Source organism: Aquila chrysaetos, chromosome 20, assembly GCF_900496995.4.
Source record: "Aquila chrysaetos chrysaetos chromosome 20, bAquChr1.4, whole genome shotgun sequence".
NCBI classification, from domain to species: Eukaryota; Metazoa; Chordata; class Aves; order Accipitriformes; family Accipitridae; genus Aquila; species Aquila chrysaetos.
Window position 1 is genome coordinate 10,686,945 of NC_044023.1, and position 15,803 is coordinate 10,702,747.

At 36.5% G+C, this 15,803-nt stretch overlaps 1 protein-coding gene across 6 annotated transcripts in view; it reads right to left on the bottom strand.

The window, feature by feature from the left end:
* The window catches only part of DENND6A (DENN domain containing 6A), a 37,601-nt gene that overhangs the window by 2,231 nt on the left and 19,567 nt on the right, over positions 1-15,803 (bottom strand). For 4 of the 6 annotated variants that reach the window (XM_030043528.2, XM_030043531.2, XM_030043529.2 and 1 more), the window contains 11 exons: positions 15,237-15,292; positions 14,771-14,893; positions 14,496-14,591; positions 11,143-11,237; positions 8,618-8,683; positions 8,457-8,521; positions 7,750-7,839; positions 2,634-2,687; positions 2,432-2,541; positions 1,732-1,834; positions 185-259 (listed from right to left, as the gene is read on the bottom strand). In XM_030043528.2, coding sequence (XP_029899388.1) covers positions 185-259; positions 1,732-1,834; positions 2,432-2,541; positions 2,634-2,687; positions 7,750-7,839; positions 8,457-8,521; positions 8,618-8,683; positions 11,143-11,237; positions 14,496-14,591; positions 14,771-14,893; positions 15,237-15,292 — 933 coding nt within the window. Of the gene's footprint in view, positions 1-184; positions 260-1,065; positions 1,194-1,731; positions 1,835-2,431; positions 2,542-2,633; positions 2,688-7,749; positions 7,840-8,456; positions 8,522-8,617; positions 8,684-11,142; positions 11,238-14,495; positions 14,592-14,770; positions 14,894-15,236; positions 15,293-15,803 lie in introns of those variants that run through there. The other 2 variants (XR_003927683.2, XM_030043527.2) reach the window with 2 other exon arrangements.

Consider the following 15,803-nt stretch of genomic DNA (forward strand, 5'->3'; position numbering starts at 1 on the left):
CTTTTCAGTCACGGCTAAAATGAACTGGTTTTGTTTTAAAAACCTGAATGATTGATTCCTTGAGCTACCTAGATCTTAAATGAAAATATTCTTAAAGTTCCTGTAAACACAACCATATAATATTTTTATATTTTTATCTAGTTAAGTCATGCAAATTTGAGCCATGTTCAGTTCAGTTACTTACCAGTTTATTCTTTAACTTTAAGACAAGATCCACCGTTTCTACTTCAGTATGCTTCTGACTCCAGAAAACCAAGTTCTAAAAGAATAAAAATTAAGCACTGAAATATTTATGGCAACATACGTAATTTTCAAAAGTAGTATTGATTTACACCCACTGTTCAGAATGGGTCTTCTCCTTGTCCTTATTCTCATGCCATTTACTAAGCGTATTTTACTCATCTACTGCCTCTACAGTGAGCTGCAAAATCTGCTTTATTTGCATGTTTGCCCAGGACTTAGCATAACAGGAGACTAGCACACAAACACAATACAAACAAATTAAAAAAAAAATAAAAATCATGCCAAACAGGCTTAGTTTCAAAAATAGCATCTACAATGCAAAATGGCTGTGAATGTTTACCAAATTGGATCTGCCAGCACAATGAAATATTAAAATAGTGCCAGGCAGCACTTCTTGTTTCTACAGCATTAAAGGAGATCACATAGTCAATAACTATTAAAATATACTCATTAAGTTAATTTTCGTATGAAAGTTCTGTTCCCCTACCCCTTTACTATTCACCTATTAAGGACATTTGCTCAGAAAGATGTTAACACTTGGATCAAAAGAAAAAGCTAATAAGGGGCAGAATCAGCAATAAATTTGTGACACATTTCTTTGCAGTAAGTTAATGTCAAATATAGTTGGATAGATTCTAGGTGATATAATAGACCTAGGTATTGCCCTGCAAATTATTTGGGCTGCTCTATTTGAACAATCTCTTTGGGTTGCTACAATGTACTGTCTGGGAATTGACAAGGCAAGGGATAAAAATCGATGGCTTATTTTAAAATAACCAGCACAATTTTTCTGTTTGTTTTCAAGCTGTGGTGTTGACTTACTTCTTTTTGTTCTTCCTATTCTCTCTTTAGCTGTACAATCTCTCCTCCTCTTCCGATACCTTTCTTTATCATTGTTCCAATTCAAATTATACTGATACCCACTTCAGCTTCTTAAGTAAAGAATGGATCTTACAACATAAGATCATTTATGTGGCATTTCGTTATCCATCAATAAACAGTTTTCACTTCTCAGCTTCCAATTACTATGGATCAGTTGTAGGCTTATTTACTATCCATATCTAATTAGTTGTCAATTTTCTGTGGTACTCACTGAGTTTATACCTTCAAAGCTACAAACGATATCACAAGTAGATATGTGTTGTCAAATGAAATGCCAAGGAAGGAAGCTGAATAAAATAACATTATCAAGTAAGAGGAAAAACTTTTTTTGGGGGTGGGTATTCAATTTCAAAATACACAACAAAACAAAAAAAATACTAAAGATAAGTTTTACAAACAAACTATATTTCATATTGTTCTCTTTCACTATGTTAGCTCTAGCTTGTACTTGGTTAACAAAATCACATTTTGCTAGACCAGACTTCACAAAATCGCCAATGTTTTTATGTTCAACCAATGAAAACAGGAGAAGTAAAACGGACTTGAGGGAGAATATATTTTTATTACAAGATGATAAATATAATCGTAAGCACACATTTTTCTAACCTCATTACAGAGTGCTTCTAAATGAAGGGCCTCCAACTTCTGTGTCATTTCTTTCTGCCGGCTTCTAAACCAACCATCGAAGTTTGGTGATTTCAAAAAATGCCTGGTAAAATACCGAAGCAAAATACATTTTATATTTTAATTACAATTTTGCTAACACTGTTTTTCTACATCATCAAATGTAAATTAATTATGTTTGAGGTTGAAGAAGATATTAGGACCCTTTCTCTGTTTACTTTCAAAAAAATGTAATATTCTGAAGTGGAGTATAACAAGTGCTTCTATTAATCAAGACAAGGATTGAGAAAACAATGTAAAGAAAAGGTGTCTGAAAAACAATAAAGATTAGGAATTTTTGTCAGGAAAAAAGCAAGGCTCAGTTTGAAATATCCTCATTTTTACCTTTGTGTTTGATTAGAAGGAGGAATCAAGTTAGAACCAGAAATAAAAGCACAAATAATACTGGTGTACAGAGACCTGTAGTGTTAGTAGCATCTTATGAAAACCATTAACAGGTTACAGAGAAAGAGATTTAAGCAAGTAAGGTATACTAAGCACTATCAATTCCTATTAAGGCATATATTCTAAAAGTAAGTCTTATTCAAATCAATACTAAGTTTGCTCAGGAAAAGAACATGCATAGTACTGATTTGTCTTCATTTATAGAAACTAATTTTTTTATGGTGATGAAAGAAATGACCTGTAAAGTCCTATCCAGTCTCCTTTTAAACCTGATGTGAGCTGTGGTCCTGCTTTTTCCAGTGTCTTCATGAAGTCATCTTGGCTAAACTGCCTCAGCTGTGGAGGACTCTATGGAGAGAAAAAAAAAAAAAATCATTCACATACCATAACTGTTTTCTCTAATCACCAATTTCTAGCTCATTTGAATTATATTTCCTTACCTTCCATGGTGATATGCATTTTTGCAAAGGCATTAGGCTTGCCACATAACGTTCCTAGGGGAAGGAAAAAGAAAGGTTGTTTGCATTACCAGTCTTAAAGATACACAGTCCACGTGTATGTTTACTTATCACTTGTGACCACAGCCTTTTCTCTTCTAAGTATTGGTACAGGGTGGGATCATGCATATTTACCACATGAGAGCATAAGGAGCTTATCTAATACCATTTGTATTTCCCAACTACAGAACTTTATGTCAGCAAGATTTAAGAAGGACATGAGGGAAAGGAAGACAGGAAGCAAAAGTATACATGGAATATATATATCCTCAACTCCAGCCACTAGTAAATAATCTCTTTTCTTTGGTGACAGTCCACAGGTACCTTCATATCATACTTCCAAAAATATTCCCATTTTGTATCAAGTATTTGGAAGTGATTTTCAGAGTCCCTCATACAAACATTAAATATACAACTAACCTACAAAACGCTGTATCAGCTGTGGGCATCTCTGTAGTAGCAATGCTTGGCAAAGGCATGGCTAGAGCCCCAACAGGCTATCTAATGTGTGAGTAGTGGAGACAATTCTCAGCAAGGCCACTGCTGAAGCTTAAGGTCTGATGACAGGAAGCAGCTCTGCTCTGCCAGCTCACACAAGCACATCAGAACAAGCTACATTTTGAAAGCGTCTGTACGCAAATGGTCATACCTTTCGATCTATGAACATAACCAGCTTTGATAACATTATGAAAAGTCTAGTTCTATCTTTTGAAGAAACAAAGGACCCCTCCAGATAATCTTCTTGTGGCAGAGAATGTAAAGGGTGATCTCACCCTATAAACTAAGATTTGTGACAGAAAACGTATGAAGTTTCTCACTTGAAGAGAAAGTTTGAGCAAGATGGGGGGGGGGGGGGGGATGCCAGGAAAAGATTTTAGATTCACCCTACATGGCCATCCTGTCTCAAAATTACAGAGAAAGACAATTTTTAAGGAAAAACTCCTCTAATCATTAACACCTAAGGACAAACAAGTCTCTCGGGATGTCCCAATTCTTGCAGACAGAAATTGGAACTGATCATGCATGCTCTAAAATAATGAAAAGTTCAGGTCATCCACAAAAAGTGTTCAGAGGGCTCAGAATGGGACAGCTGATATGTAAACATCCAATGCGCAAGGTATCACTTCCCAATTTTAACCACTTGCCCAGAGAAATGACTTAACTTCACACAGAACTTTTTGGGTTGGTGAAGTCCATCATTGCTCTGACTTCATACCTCCAAATGCTACATAAGAGCATATTGAAACATATTTATCATTATCCTAATGCACAAATTAGAAAACATAACAAATTTCCATTTCAGTGCAAGTCAAAGCCTACAAATCTGCGTGAATTCAGCAACCTAAACACAAAATCCATTTGTCAGCATAAAGGTATGTCAGGAGTCTGCAAACACTACAGCAGCATTTCAACCTACAAGACAGGTAAGTTTTTACTATTACATTAGATATGAATTCCTATTTTACAATTTGTCTCAGCAAATTGAGATCTCTGTCCGGAAGAAAAAAAATAAATCCATGAACATTAAGCATTCCAACGAACTCTGCCAAGTGGTTAGAAGTCAGACAAAATTTGTCCCCTAACTTAGGCTTAGAGATTTGAACAGGTGAAGTACCATGTTCAGAGAGCAAAACACCGGATATCTGTCATTTCCAGAATAGCATGATGCTGTACAATAAAATACTCTGATCCACTGAAAAAAATATTCTCTGTGTCACGCCCTGATACAAAGTAGATGTATCTCAACGTTCAGTAATAGTCTCTCCTTTGAAAAGTGTAATAGCATCTTCCAGGGTCACCTGAACTTGCAGTTTCCTCAGAATCTGTTTTATTGCACCCAAAACCAGAAGAAATTATCACCTGATAAAGCAAACTCTTGTGAGAATCATTCTTTTACAGGAACAGCATATAGAAACTGCTGGGAGGAAAACAGAAAGTCTTGAGATTTACTTTCTAGAATCCATTCTCATGAGACACTGAGGAAAAAAACCCCAGCTTATCACTAATCAGAAAGAAAATTCCTGAACAGAAATTATGGTTGAAGGAACTAGATTCCATTAGTCTCATTATGAACCTTCAGATTGCTGGACTCACCTCTACTACAGTTTAGAACAAAAACTGGAGGCTCTTCACTGAGGTTGACAGAAAAAAGAAAACTAAAAAAAAAAAAAAGGAAAACACAAACTCCACAAACTCTGAAAGCTTTCAATGTTGTTTTGGGATTCCCCCCCCCCCAGATGTCAAACTGTATCAGGTTTATGGCCAAGCAGAGCAGGACTGAGAAATGGCAAGTCATCATGAAAATGTCTTGTACTCTAAAACCCAAGGCTTGGGGAAAGAGCAGTACTGTGCGTGATCATTGCAGTCACCAGTGATCTAGAAGCTGTATTTACTGCCTCTGAGGAAGACAAAACGTGAGAATAATGACCAAAGCCTTCTCTAGAATCAGGGGACATAAGCATGTTGAAATTAGTCCAAAAGTTATGCCTATACTTGTAAAGCAAGGTTTGATATTTAGCTATGTATTCATATTGGCCTTGTTCTGAGCAGTGGGGTTGCATCAGATGTCCCAGTTAACCAACATTCATCTTTGATTTTATGATCTAGTGAAGAGCTCTGTATATGTGATTTTTCCCCAAAGGTTTTTAAGTGTTTGAAATAGCCACCCATACTAAATTTCATTTGCCCATTTTTTTCTGAAACAGCAGTAATAATGAGGAAAACTGAGACCAGGTAAGAGAAAGCCAATTCTGTAGCCCCTGCTACATCATGTTGACCCTTAACACTTCCTGACAGGAAATGAGACAGAGGTAAAGCTGAGTTTCATAATAATCCTTTTGCCAGTTCTAGATGCGCTGAATCTAAGCAGAGATGTTTCCGCCTTCTCGAAAGTCTCTTGTAACTTTTATTTATGTAGGTGCAAGATTTGAAAATCCTGCAAATACCGCAGTAATCTGAGGACATAGCTGCCCTGAGGACATAAAACAACTGCCCAAGGAGGTTTCACTGCTGAAATTTGTCTACTGCAGGTAATCCAATGGCAAAAAAATTCCAAAATCAACAAACAAAAAAAGAAAACCAAAACAAAACCCTAAGCTGTCTGTCTCTGGATACAGACATTGTTGTCTGAAAGTCATATAGAACATCGGTAAAAATGGAGTTGCAAAGATAAGTAAGTCTGCAAAGAAGTACGAGAAGTAAATGAATTGCCTGGAGGACAAGTAATGAAATGTTCTGTCTGGACAGGGCAGATGAAAGAAACTGGCATGTGCTAGATACAGTTTCTAATGCCAAGCATAATAGCAGTGAGTACACAAATATGACTGGAAAAGGGGAAAATTGTCTAAACTTTAATGATTAGTATGGAAAAGAACTACCACTAGAAGACAGAATAAATACTTAAGGAAAAAAGTTAAGCCAGTCTAATTTACCAGTTGAATTGATTGATCTTTCACATATTAACAGAAAGATTACCTTATAGTATCCCCTCAGCTATCATAGCAAATAGTAATTTGCTACAAGAGTATACACTTATAGACCTCTTCTCATTACAAGGTACTTTCTAACCCTACCTTTCCAATATTGACATTTCTCAAGGCCAAGGGAAACACCCTTATACTTAAATAAAAAATAAAAAAAAAATTCAACAGTGGACAGCGGTTCCATGTGTTGAGGAAGAATTAAAGAAATTTCCTTCTTACTCCATGATAAAATACACATACACACACAGAGTTTTGCTTTGCATAAATGCTACACAGTATGTCGCAAGCAAACATCTGAAAACGCTGTCTAGCAACACATACAAAAAAGCATTCATTTTTGATATCTGAACCTTTTGTCTAGGTATATAAATGTTTCATTTTTAACATTAAGCTATGGCCTCCATCATTTTTATGCTAAGTATGGTAATTAAAAGACCTGTAATAGTACAGTATTTCAGGAAAGTCAAGACATAGCTTAATGGTAAATTTCTGTAGCTCAAATAGTATTCACAGAATCACAAAATGACTAAGTTTGGAAGGGAGATCTGGAGGCCGTCTGGTCCAACTCCCCTCTTATCCCCGCTGCTCAAGCATACCTGCAAGCTGCCCAGGACTATGCCCAGACAGTTTTTTAAATATCTCTAAGGATGGAGACTCCACAAGCTCTCTGTGCAATCTGACCTGTTCCAGTGCTCAGTCACCCTCACAGTCCTGATGGCTGACAAACACTCCTGTGTTTCAGTTTGTGCCCACTGCCTCTTGTCCTATCACTGGACACCACTGAAAGGAGCCTGGATCCATCTTCATTATATCCTCCCTTCAGATTCATATACGTTTGTATACATTGATGAGATCCCTCCTGAACCTTCTCCTCCCTAGGCTAAACAGTTCCAGCTCTCTCTTTCCTCATATGAAAGATGCCCCAGTTCCTCAGCCATTTTAGTGGCTCTTCGTGGGACTCTCTCCTGTGCCTCCATCTCTCTCTGATACTGGGGAGCCCAGAACTGGACATGATACTCCAGGTGTAGCCTCACCAGTACTGAATAGAAGGGAAGGATCATCAACTCCCTCAGCCTGCTGGCAACACCCCTCCCAATGCAGCCCAGGATACCATCAGCCTTCTCTGCTTCAAGGGCATTTTGCTGGCTGGTGTTCAATTTCACATCCATTAGGACCCCCAGATCCTTTTCTGCAAAGCTGCCTTTCGGCCTGGTGGCCCCCAGTATATACTGCTGCTTAGGTTTTTTTTCCTCCCCAGGTGCAGGACTTTGCACTTCTTTTTGCTGAACTGCATGAGGTTCCTGTCAGCCGATTTCTTCAGCCTGCTGAGGTCCCTCGGAACAGCAGCGTGACCCTCTGGTGTATCAGCCACTTCTCCCAGTTTTGCACCATCAGCAAACTTGCTGAAGGTACACACTGCCCCATCACCCAGACCACTAATGAATACATTGAACAGTACTGGACCCAGTGTTGACCCCAGGGGTAGTTACTGGATAGTTACTGGACTTAGCCAGGCTAACACCAAAAAAGCTATCCCATATTAGATCTGCAAAAAACCCATTAGTCTAAGAACTCACTAATGGAATAATGAAGCTTTCCGTCAATTCCAAAAAATACCGCCGAAGAATCACACTCTGTGCTTCTGTAGGACGTTTCTGTTGTACACCCTTAAAAAAAGAAATGAAATATCACAGTAAGTCTGTTACCCCAAAATATGTAAGTAGTTGTGGGGTTTTCTTTAAGAATATTTACTCCAGTGTTTCTGTATTCATTTGCCATAAGCCTACACATAGCACCCCCTACCCTGAACCACAAAAGGAAAGCAATAGTGTCCAGTCCTTTTGCACAGATACCCATCCCTTCAATTGCTGATTTTTTATTTTCATGTAAATAAATTCAAGGAAAGAGAAATTTCTATAAACAAACTTGTGCAAATCAGTTAAAGTTTGGAAGCTCTGATTCTTACACATCTCATGCATGAGATTTCTAGACCAAAGAGACTAGAGGGGGATGGCAGAGGGTGGAAAACCCAAAACAGATGAACTGATCAATCACTTCAATTCTCTAAATTATTAATCTAACTTCCTGAGTTCTACCATTCATGTTGTTACAGAAACTGCTAACAAGGCAGCAGCCCTTCTTCTACAATGAGGGTGTACATCGATCCAGTTATAAATTAGGGCAAAGGAATCAGAATGCAGTTAACAGAGTTCAGCCTTAAATGAAAACACCATACAACAGTACCACAAAACAGTTTCCATTAAGAAGAGACTTGCAGTATTACCTTTTGTAACTGTTTAACAATTTCTTCATCTTTGTTCAAGTATGGCTTGTAAGAGGTATAAACACCTAAAGAAAAAAAAATCAGCATATAGCCAAAGGAAAAATGGGGTATGCTTTTTAAAATTAAAATACTGGTAATTTAACTCTGATGCAACTTATTACCAGGTTTGGAGTCCAAAGTTTTTAGGTTCTTCAGTTTTTTCACTTTCACCTGTTTTGGAACTTCACCTGCCAAAACATTTAAAGCCACCTTACTTGAAATCTCCATCTCTATTACTAGATACTACAGTTGATGTGCTATACTTTGCACTGATTTTTAGAAACGGATGCTTTCATTTAGAAGACTACCTAATATTGTAAGAAGCATTAGAAACACTGACAAGCATCCAAGTACATATCCAGAGACATCCAGTAAACATGTGAGTAACAGCATACAGGCTTTTCACTTTTATATAAGGCTTTCCTGTTGAAAAGAAAAAAAAAAAACAAAACACCAAAAAAAACCCCACCAAAACCAAACCAAACCAAAAAAACAGAGGAACAACCTTCTGAATCAAAGCAGCCAAAGAAAAATACTGACTATATAGCTGTGAATGACTGTTTCATTAATTTCAAATTATTCCATCTTCCTTTGTTCCCCTTAAGGTAAATGCTTTCAGGCACAAATCTTTAGTACCTTAGCCAAAACAAAAATTGTATACAAGAAATTAAAACAGTAGCCAAGGATTAAGTGTTGTAAGAAAATGAAAGTCTCCTTTTCCTTAGGCCAAACTAAGTTTTTTTTGGTTTGTTTTTCAAATATATCCTTCTCCAGCCAGAACCCCTAAACCCTGATAACAGTCTTGCAGCCTCAGCAGAACCTTCCTCTTAAGATCTAGTTGGATGCTCGGCTTCAGAAAAGATAATAGTATAAATTGCTATTGAAAGTGCAAAGTGGAGAGAAAAGGAAAAAAACCACAGATAAAAAACACACCACCACCACCACCAACAACAACAAAAAAATCACAAGCCCTTTCTCTGTCCCTGTCGTGGTTTAACCCCAGCCAGCAACTAGGCACCACGCAGCTGCTCACTCACTTCGCCCCCCCACCCACTGGGATGGGGGAGAGGGTGGGGGGGAAGTAAAACTCATGGGTTGAGATAAGAACAGTTTAATAGGACAGAAAGGAAGAAAACAATAGTAATGATAACAACAACAACAAAATGACAGTAGTAGTAGTAGTAATAATAATAATAATTGGCATATACAGAACAAGTGAGGCACAATGCAATCGCTCACCACTTGCTGACCAATGCCCAGTTAGCCCCAAGCAGCAATCCGCCCCACAGGCCAACTTCCCCCAGTTTATATACTGGGCGTGATGTCACACGGTATGGAATACCCCTTTGGCCAGTTTGGGTCAGCTGTCCTGGCTGTGTCCCCTCCCAACTTCTTGTGCCCCTCCAGCCTTCTTGCTGGCTGGGCACGAGAAGCTGAAAAATCCTTGACTTAGTATATAAACACTACTTAGCAACAACTGAAAACATCAGTGCGTTATCAACATTATTCTCATCCTAAATCCAAAACATAACACTATACCAGCTACTAGAAAGAAAATGAACTCTATCTCAGCCGAAACCAGGACAGTCCCTAAAGAAATAAAATCTAAATTTTTTAAAGGCAGGTCAGACAGATACATCTCTGGAACTTCCTGACGAAGCATTTCACATAGCTACACCAAAACTTTAGAATTTCATACTTGAAACTGTATAAAATTTGAAGGCAATCTGTGTACGTGGCTTTGCAGAGGTTTAATATTTTAAATAAGATCCTATTTTCCAAATCTTAACTACAGAGCAGCTAGCTAACTCCTCCCTACACAGCCCCAAACCCCCACAGGTATTCTGAAGCATGGACAGGCGTGATATTTTAAAGTAAAGCAAAACCTTGCCTAATTATATTGAACACAGTACGTAATCCTTAATTAATTTGGTGTATTCAGAAACTGAATGTAACTTATTCTACAAAAATGAATTTCATGGTGTATTATCCTAACTGGCTATTTACGCATTCCCACTTTCAGAACAGAATTGTGAACCTGTCACAGCAAACAGCTACATTCAGGAATTTCAAATAATAATTAGAGTACTGGAGTATTTTATTACAGGCTAGCAATTGACATGTTATCCAAAGATTAATTAAAATTCTACTCAATCATGTAAGGAAATCGCCCAACTTGAACAATTAATTACTGGAACATTGCCAGATTAGAAATATATATTATCAAAATACTGTCAACAAGCAACTTTTTATATTATTGTAACATCCAAACTTGGCTTTCACATGGGTCTTTCTGTGCACCTGCTGTGACTGATTTATTACATTCTACTCATCCCAAAATTAACATCAGTAATAAATGATGTTTCTCATTTTAATACCTTATCGGTAGAAATACAAAAACAGGATTGTGTGAAAGGTAAAACATTATTACTAATGAGTATTACCATCTTTTGCATTTAATATACTAGATTTGGCAATACAAGACATACAGTACTCAAGAGCCTAATTTCACTTGACAGATTTACATCCATGAGGATTTGGTTAGTATTAAACTAAATTAATTGAACTAAATTGCATACGTTCGTAAATAAATAAGCACACAGTTAGATCTTGTCACACAGGATTATAGAAGATATTTGTACTTTACCTGGAAGTTTAATATCTCCAATTCGGATAATGTGAGGCCAGTGCTGAAGTGTTTTAGCAAAAAAAGGATTCGTCACCCCTAGAATGACAGATGGTCTAGAAAAATAATGACAATGTTTAAAATATGATAGTAAGAGCTTCTGTCTTAATGAATATAAAAGGTCAACTCTGTTAACTTGAAATTACTTTCCTCTTGTATTTAAGACTTACATTTTAAGTTGCATGTAAGAGCACAGTACATTTATCAAAGTTTTTAAGTTTTAGAAAATAGCAAGACAGATGTATCTTGAAGTCCAAACAGTAGTAGAGAATAAAAGTGACATCATCTGCTTAGACTCTTGGCTAAATTCTGCCCATTTGCAATAATGAGAACAGGCTATTATCTAATTTTTTTATTTTTTTTTAATGAGCAGGAATCTGACCCGTATTTGAAAGACAAATTGCTACTTTTAAAGGTTTGATTATAACAAACTATCAGTACTTGAACGTGCATGTCAACATGACTGCTATTTGCATTAGACTTCTCAGTACAGCTACTGCTCAGATGACACGATTAAGAAAAGAGACAATTAATATCCTACTTTCCAACACTTCAGCATTCTTCGTTAAAAAGCAGTTACCAAGTGATGAAGTACAAGCACATTAATAGCATTGTGCCCAAGCTCACAACCTGTCAGATTTTTCTGTCTACTCTGTGCATAGAATCTGGTTTTGAGGATGACAGGGGCACCCTGAGAAAAAGAGGCAGTAAGAGCATTGGGCTGCTGCTACAGCATAGGCCTGCAGAATTTGGGATTTATAGCACTAATATGATGAAATACCAACATATTTTTCAGTATAGTGGCTGCCATCCACTTTACAGCCAAATGTTAGTTAAGGAGAGAGCATAACTGCAAGCCTCATTGGAACTGCCATATTAAAAATAGGTTATCATCACTTCTTCAGATTGGTTTTAAAAATCCCAAATTTTAACACTTTCTGTACACCATCCTTAAATTTCCTGTTCCTCAAGGCAAGGTGGGGAGAAAAACAAGTAATCTTTCTTTAAATTTTTATTCAATTCTTCCATCTGTATCATGATAGCAACTGGGCATCAATTTCTATGTTAACCTACAAACATTTCTGACTTTCATTCCTCCCTCCACTTGCTAATTATAACTAATATATATGTAAACATATAAAAACTCCTTAGGCATTCACAGATAGGACCAAAATCTGATCATACAGCTCTGTAGCTTAGTATAAAGTTTGGGCTACGGAAACAGCAAGTTTAATCTCTCCATTCCATCTCAGCATGAGGAGCACCAAATTGTATCAGTTTCTCAGAAGTCTCTTCTTGCTTGTCACTAGAAAAATCATTTCTTCTGAGTCCTACTGCTGTTCAAGTATGATCACCTGAAAACATTTTTTTCCAGATATATTTTCCCCAACTCATTTGAATTTGATTTCATTATTTTTTGCTGTTTTTATAATCCTGTTAAACTAATTTGCATTATTGATTTAAATTCATTGGGATCTGCAAATGTCATTCATGATTTTTCAGTATTATCACACATGATTTGCAATCTCTCTTCCAAAACAATAAAGACCAGTGTCCATAAAAAAGTCTCAACAGATTCCTTCGTTGCACTCTGAAAAATCAATTTATGATGTTTTCTCTTACATTCTTTGCATGGTCATGTCACAGGAATCAACCTAAGAAGCAAACAGGCTCAAAAGAACCCCAGCAATGGGCATTCTCCTTCTCCCTGTGAAAGGATTAAGTCTAACCTAACAACTAATATTCTCTTGCCTATTTTGTGGGAACCAAAAAGAGACCACAGAATTGGTTTGGACCAATGTACACAGACATCCTTTTACTAACTGGAGAGTTAAAGACTGTAAGAGAGTTAAAGTCAAGTAAGACTTTCATTTACACATGCACACACACACACACAAATAATTCTTCTCTAGGTCAAGGTAAACTGGTAGCAAATCATGAGGAGTGTTGTTTCACTGCTACTGGTGATACAATAGCAAGACTTGTTAAGCTACCTGGTCACTTTTAGGAGCCTTAATCCATCACATTTACCAGAACCAATTCTGATTTTAAACCACTGAAGTAATTTCTGAAAAGGCACAATAAATCAAAACATCCAAGTGAAAAAACAGCCTTTTGCTCCCCTCTCACTAAAGGTAATAAAATACACAGAATCTGCATCATATGGATTCTTCCCCTTCTTAGAACCACTGCTTTAAAAGCCTATTTCCAATCTTTCTAATTTTTTTGTTTTCTGTAAGAGAGCCAGAGCAATTCTAGCTCTATTTCAAATACTAACATATGTACTGAACAACCTTTCTATTTTGCTACAGAGGAGCAGATGCAATTTTTAAACATGGGTTACTAAAGTTTAACCAAATTCTTCCTGGAATTATTTTTAGAAACTAAATTACATACTGCATAACCACTCCCATGGAATACAATCGGAAACATAGTGCCTACGTTTGTATGTTTTTCCACTGCTGTATCTCTGGCAATACTTTCATTGAGAGGAAAAATACAGTAAAGAACCAACGAAACAAAAAACCCAAACACAATAACCACTGCCTGTTCAGACATTAGGAAAAAAAAAAATTATTTATAAAAAGATCAGTGAATCTAACACATGCACTCCATTCCCAAATCAAGTTGCATTTATATAACATACAATAAGAAATATTGGAGGTGTATGCTCTCAAAATAAGAGTAGGATTAAAAAAAGAGGGGGAAAAGTGTGTCCTTAAAGCAGTTTCAAACAGAATTGTTTTTGTAGACTTAAGCTCTTAAAAAAAAGAATCTTGATTTCTGAATTATTTACAACATTTTTCTAACATGTTTAATTAAGAGATATTTACTTTTATAAATTATTCTCTCAACTAGGACACCCACTGGGTTAACTTTATGAAACAGCTGTACAGATGTTACTAAACAAAGTGACTTCTAGAATGCAATTGCTCAAAAATAAGAACAATTACAGAACAATTTCCCAAGAAGCTACTACAGAGCTGGTGTTGCATACACAAACCCTTACGGAAAAGCAAAACTCTTCTTGCTGTCATATTTGCAGTTTTCCTTATTCTGTACAGAAGTATCCTATGAAGCTCAAATGTAGTTTAATTATGACGCTGTTTCATAACTGCTTTATCCTATCTAACTGGAGTGAAAACTTAAAACAGCTAATTAATGCACTCTGCAAGATAAATCTTATAAATAAAGGGTCTAAATGTAATTCTCTAATGATAGAAATTCAGAATAGTTAAGCAGTATCTTAAAACAAATTTATGGTTACGAGTGGCTTTGAGGAACACCTTCACAACAAAGTTTGATTTACTTACGGGGCTTGTGTGCGAGTTGTATATTCTTTGAATTCACTGTCATGTATGGTAAAATATGGCCTGAAATCACTGCAGTACTTTAATGGTGAAATACAACTGCAAGGTAGAAAGAGGATAAGCGTGTTGTATGTATACAGTGCAAAATTTCATGAAAGAAACAAGCAAATCTAAAATTTGTAATGCTTTGTTATATTCAGATCAAATGAAGTTGCACTCAGCTACAATCTACAATGACTCACTCAATCATTAGTTAGGAAGCTCCACTACATATTTACCTAACAAGTGCCAACACAGTTTCTGAAGATTCTGATGGTGATGGTGCCATCACAACAAGTGGTTCTCCTAGCAGTACTAGTTCCCAAAGCATCTGAATGTGAAAGAACACTGGACAGAAACACCTAAAACCAGACAGAGGTATTTTAATACACTTAACATAACCAGAATAAATATGTATTTGATGAAGAACTGGATAAAAAGGAAGTTTGCAGTAGTATTTAATAGTCATTTGAAACATATAAAATACTCTTGTAAAATGGAACACTTAATGACCTTGCTTATTTATTGCAGTTTCAGCCCGCATGTTGTTTGAATTATTCTTTTTCTGTAAAGCTGGCTAAAAAACATTAAAACCAATACTGATAAATGCTAGCTTACAAGCTATGAGATATGTGTTATGGAACCATCATAAATCTTTGAATTGTGGGAATTCACAACTAGAAATAAATCAGTCCAAACTCCTACCTGAAAAGATCTACTTCATGAACAGTTGGTAAAGCCATGGAGATCTGAGCATCTGCCTAAAAGACATCACAATGCTTGGTTTTTAGTCATAAGAACACCTAGGTATTAAATGAAATAGTTTCCCTTAAACGCTTACAGACAGTAGATGGTATATACCCTAATTACCACTACTGTACTACTGTAGTACGTACTACATTATCTCCACAAGTAATTATTTTTGTGTGCTAAAAGCAAGATTTTCCCCAACACACACACCACTTATAGGCATGCAACTTTCAGTCCAGAAAAGAGATAACACACTTAAGCTGGTTTAGAAAACAGTCACACAACACTTGAAGGCACAGGCAGATCTTTTTTACATCCATCTTCTAAAGCTAAAGATTTTAAATTCAGTTTTCATCCTCAAAAAAACCCTAGTTTAGTATAGTTTCACCCATTAGAAGGATGTTCACGTTCAGTAACTTTGTCAGCCAACTATGCTCTTCCAGGAGCCAGACATCCCTCTTCTAAAGTACTTGGGGTAACTGGGTTAGAATACCTTTCCTATGAAGAATCCAGCTCTATAGA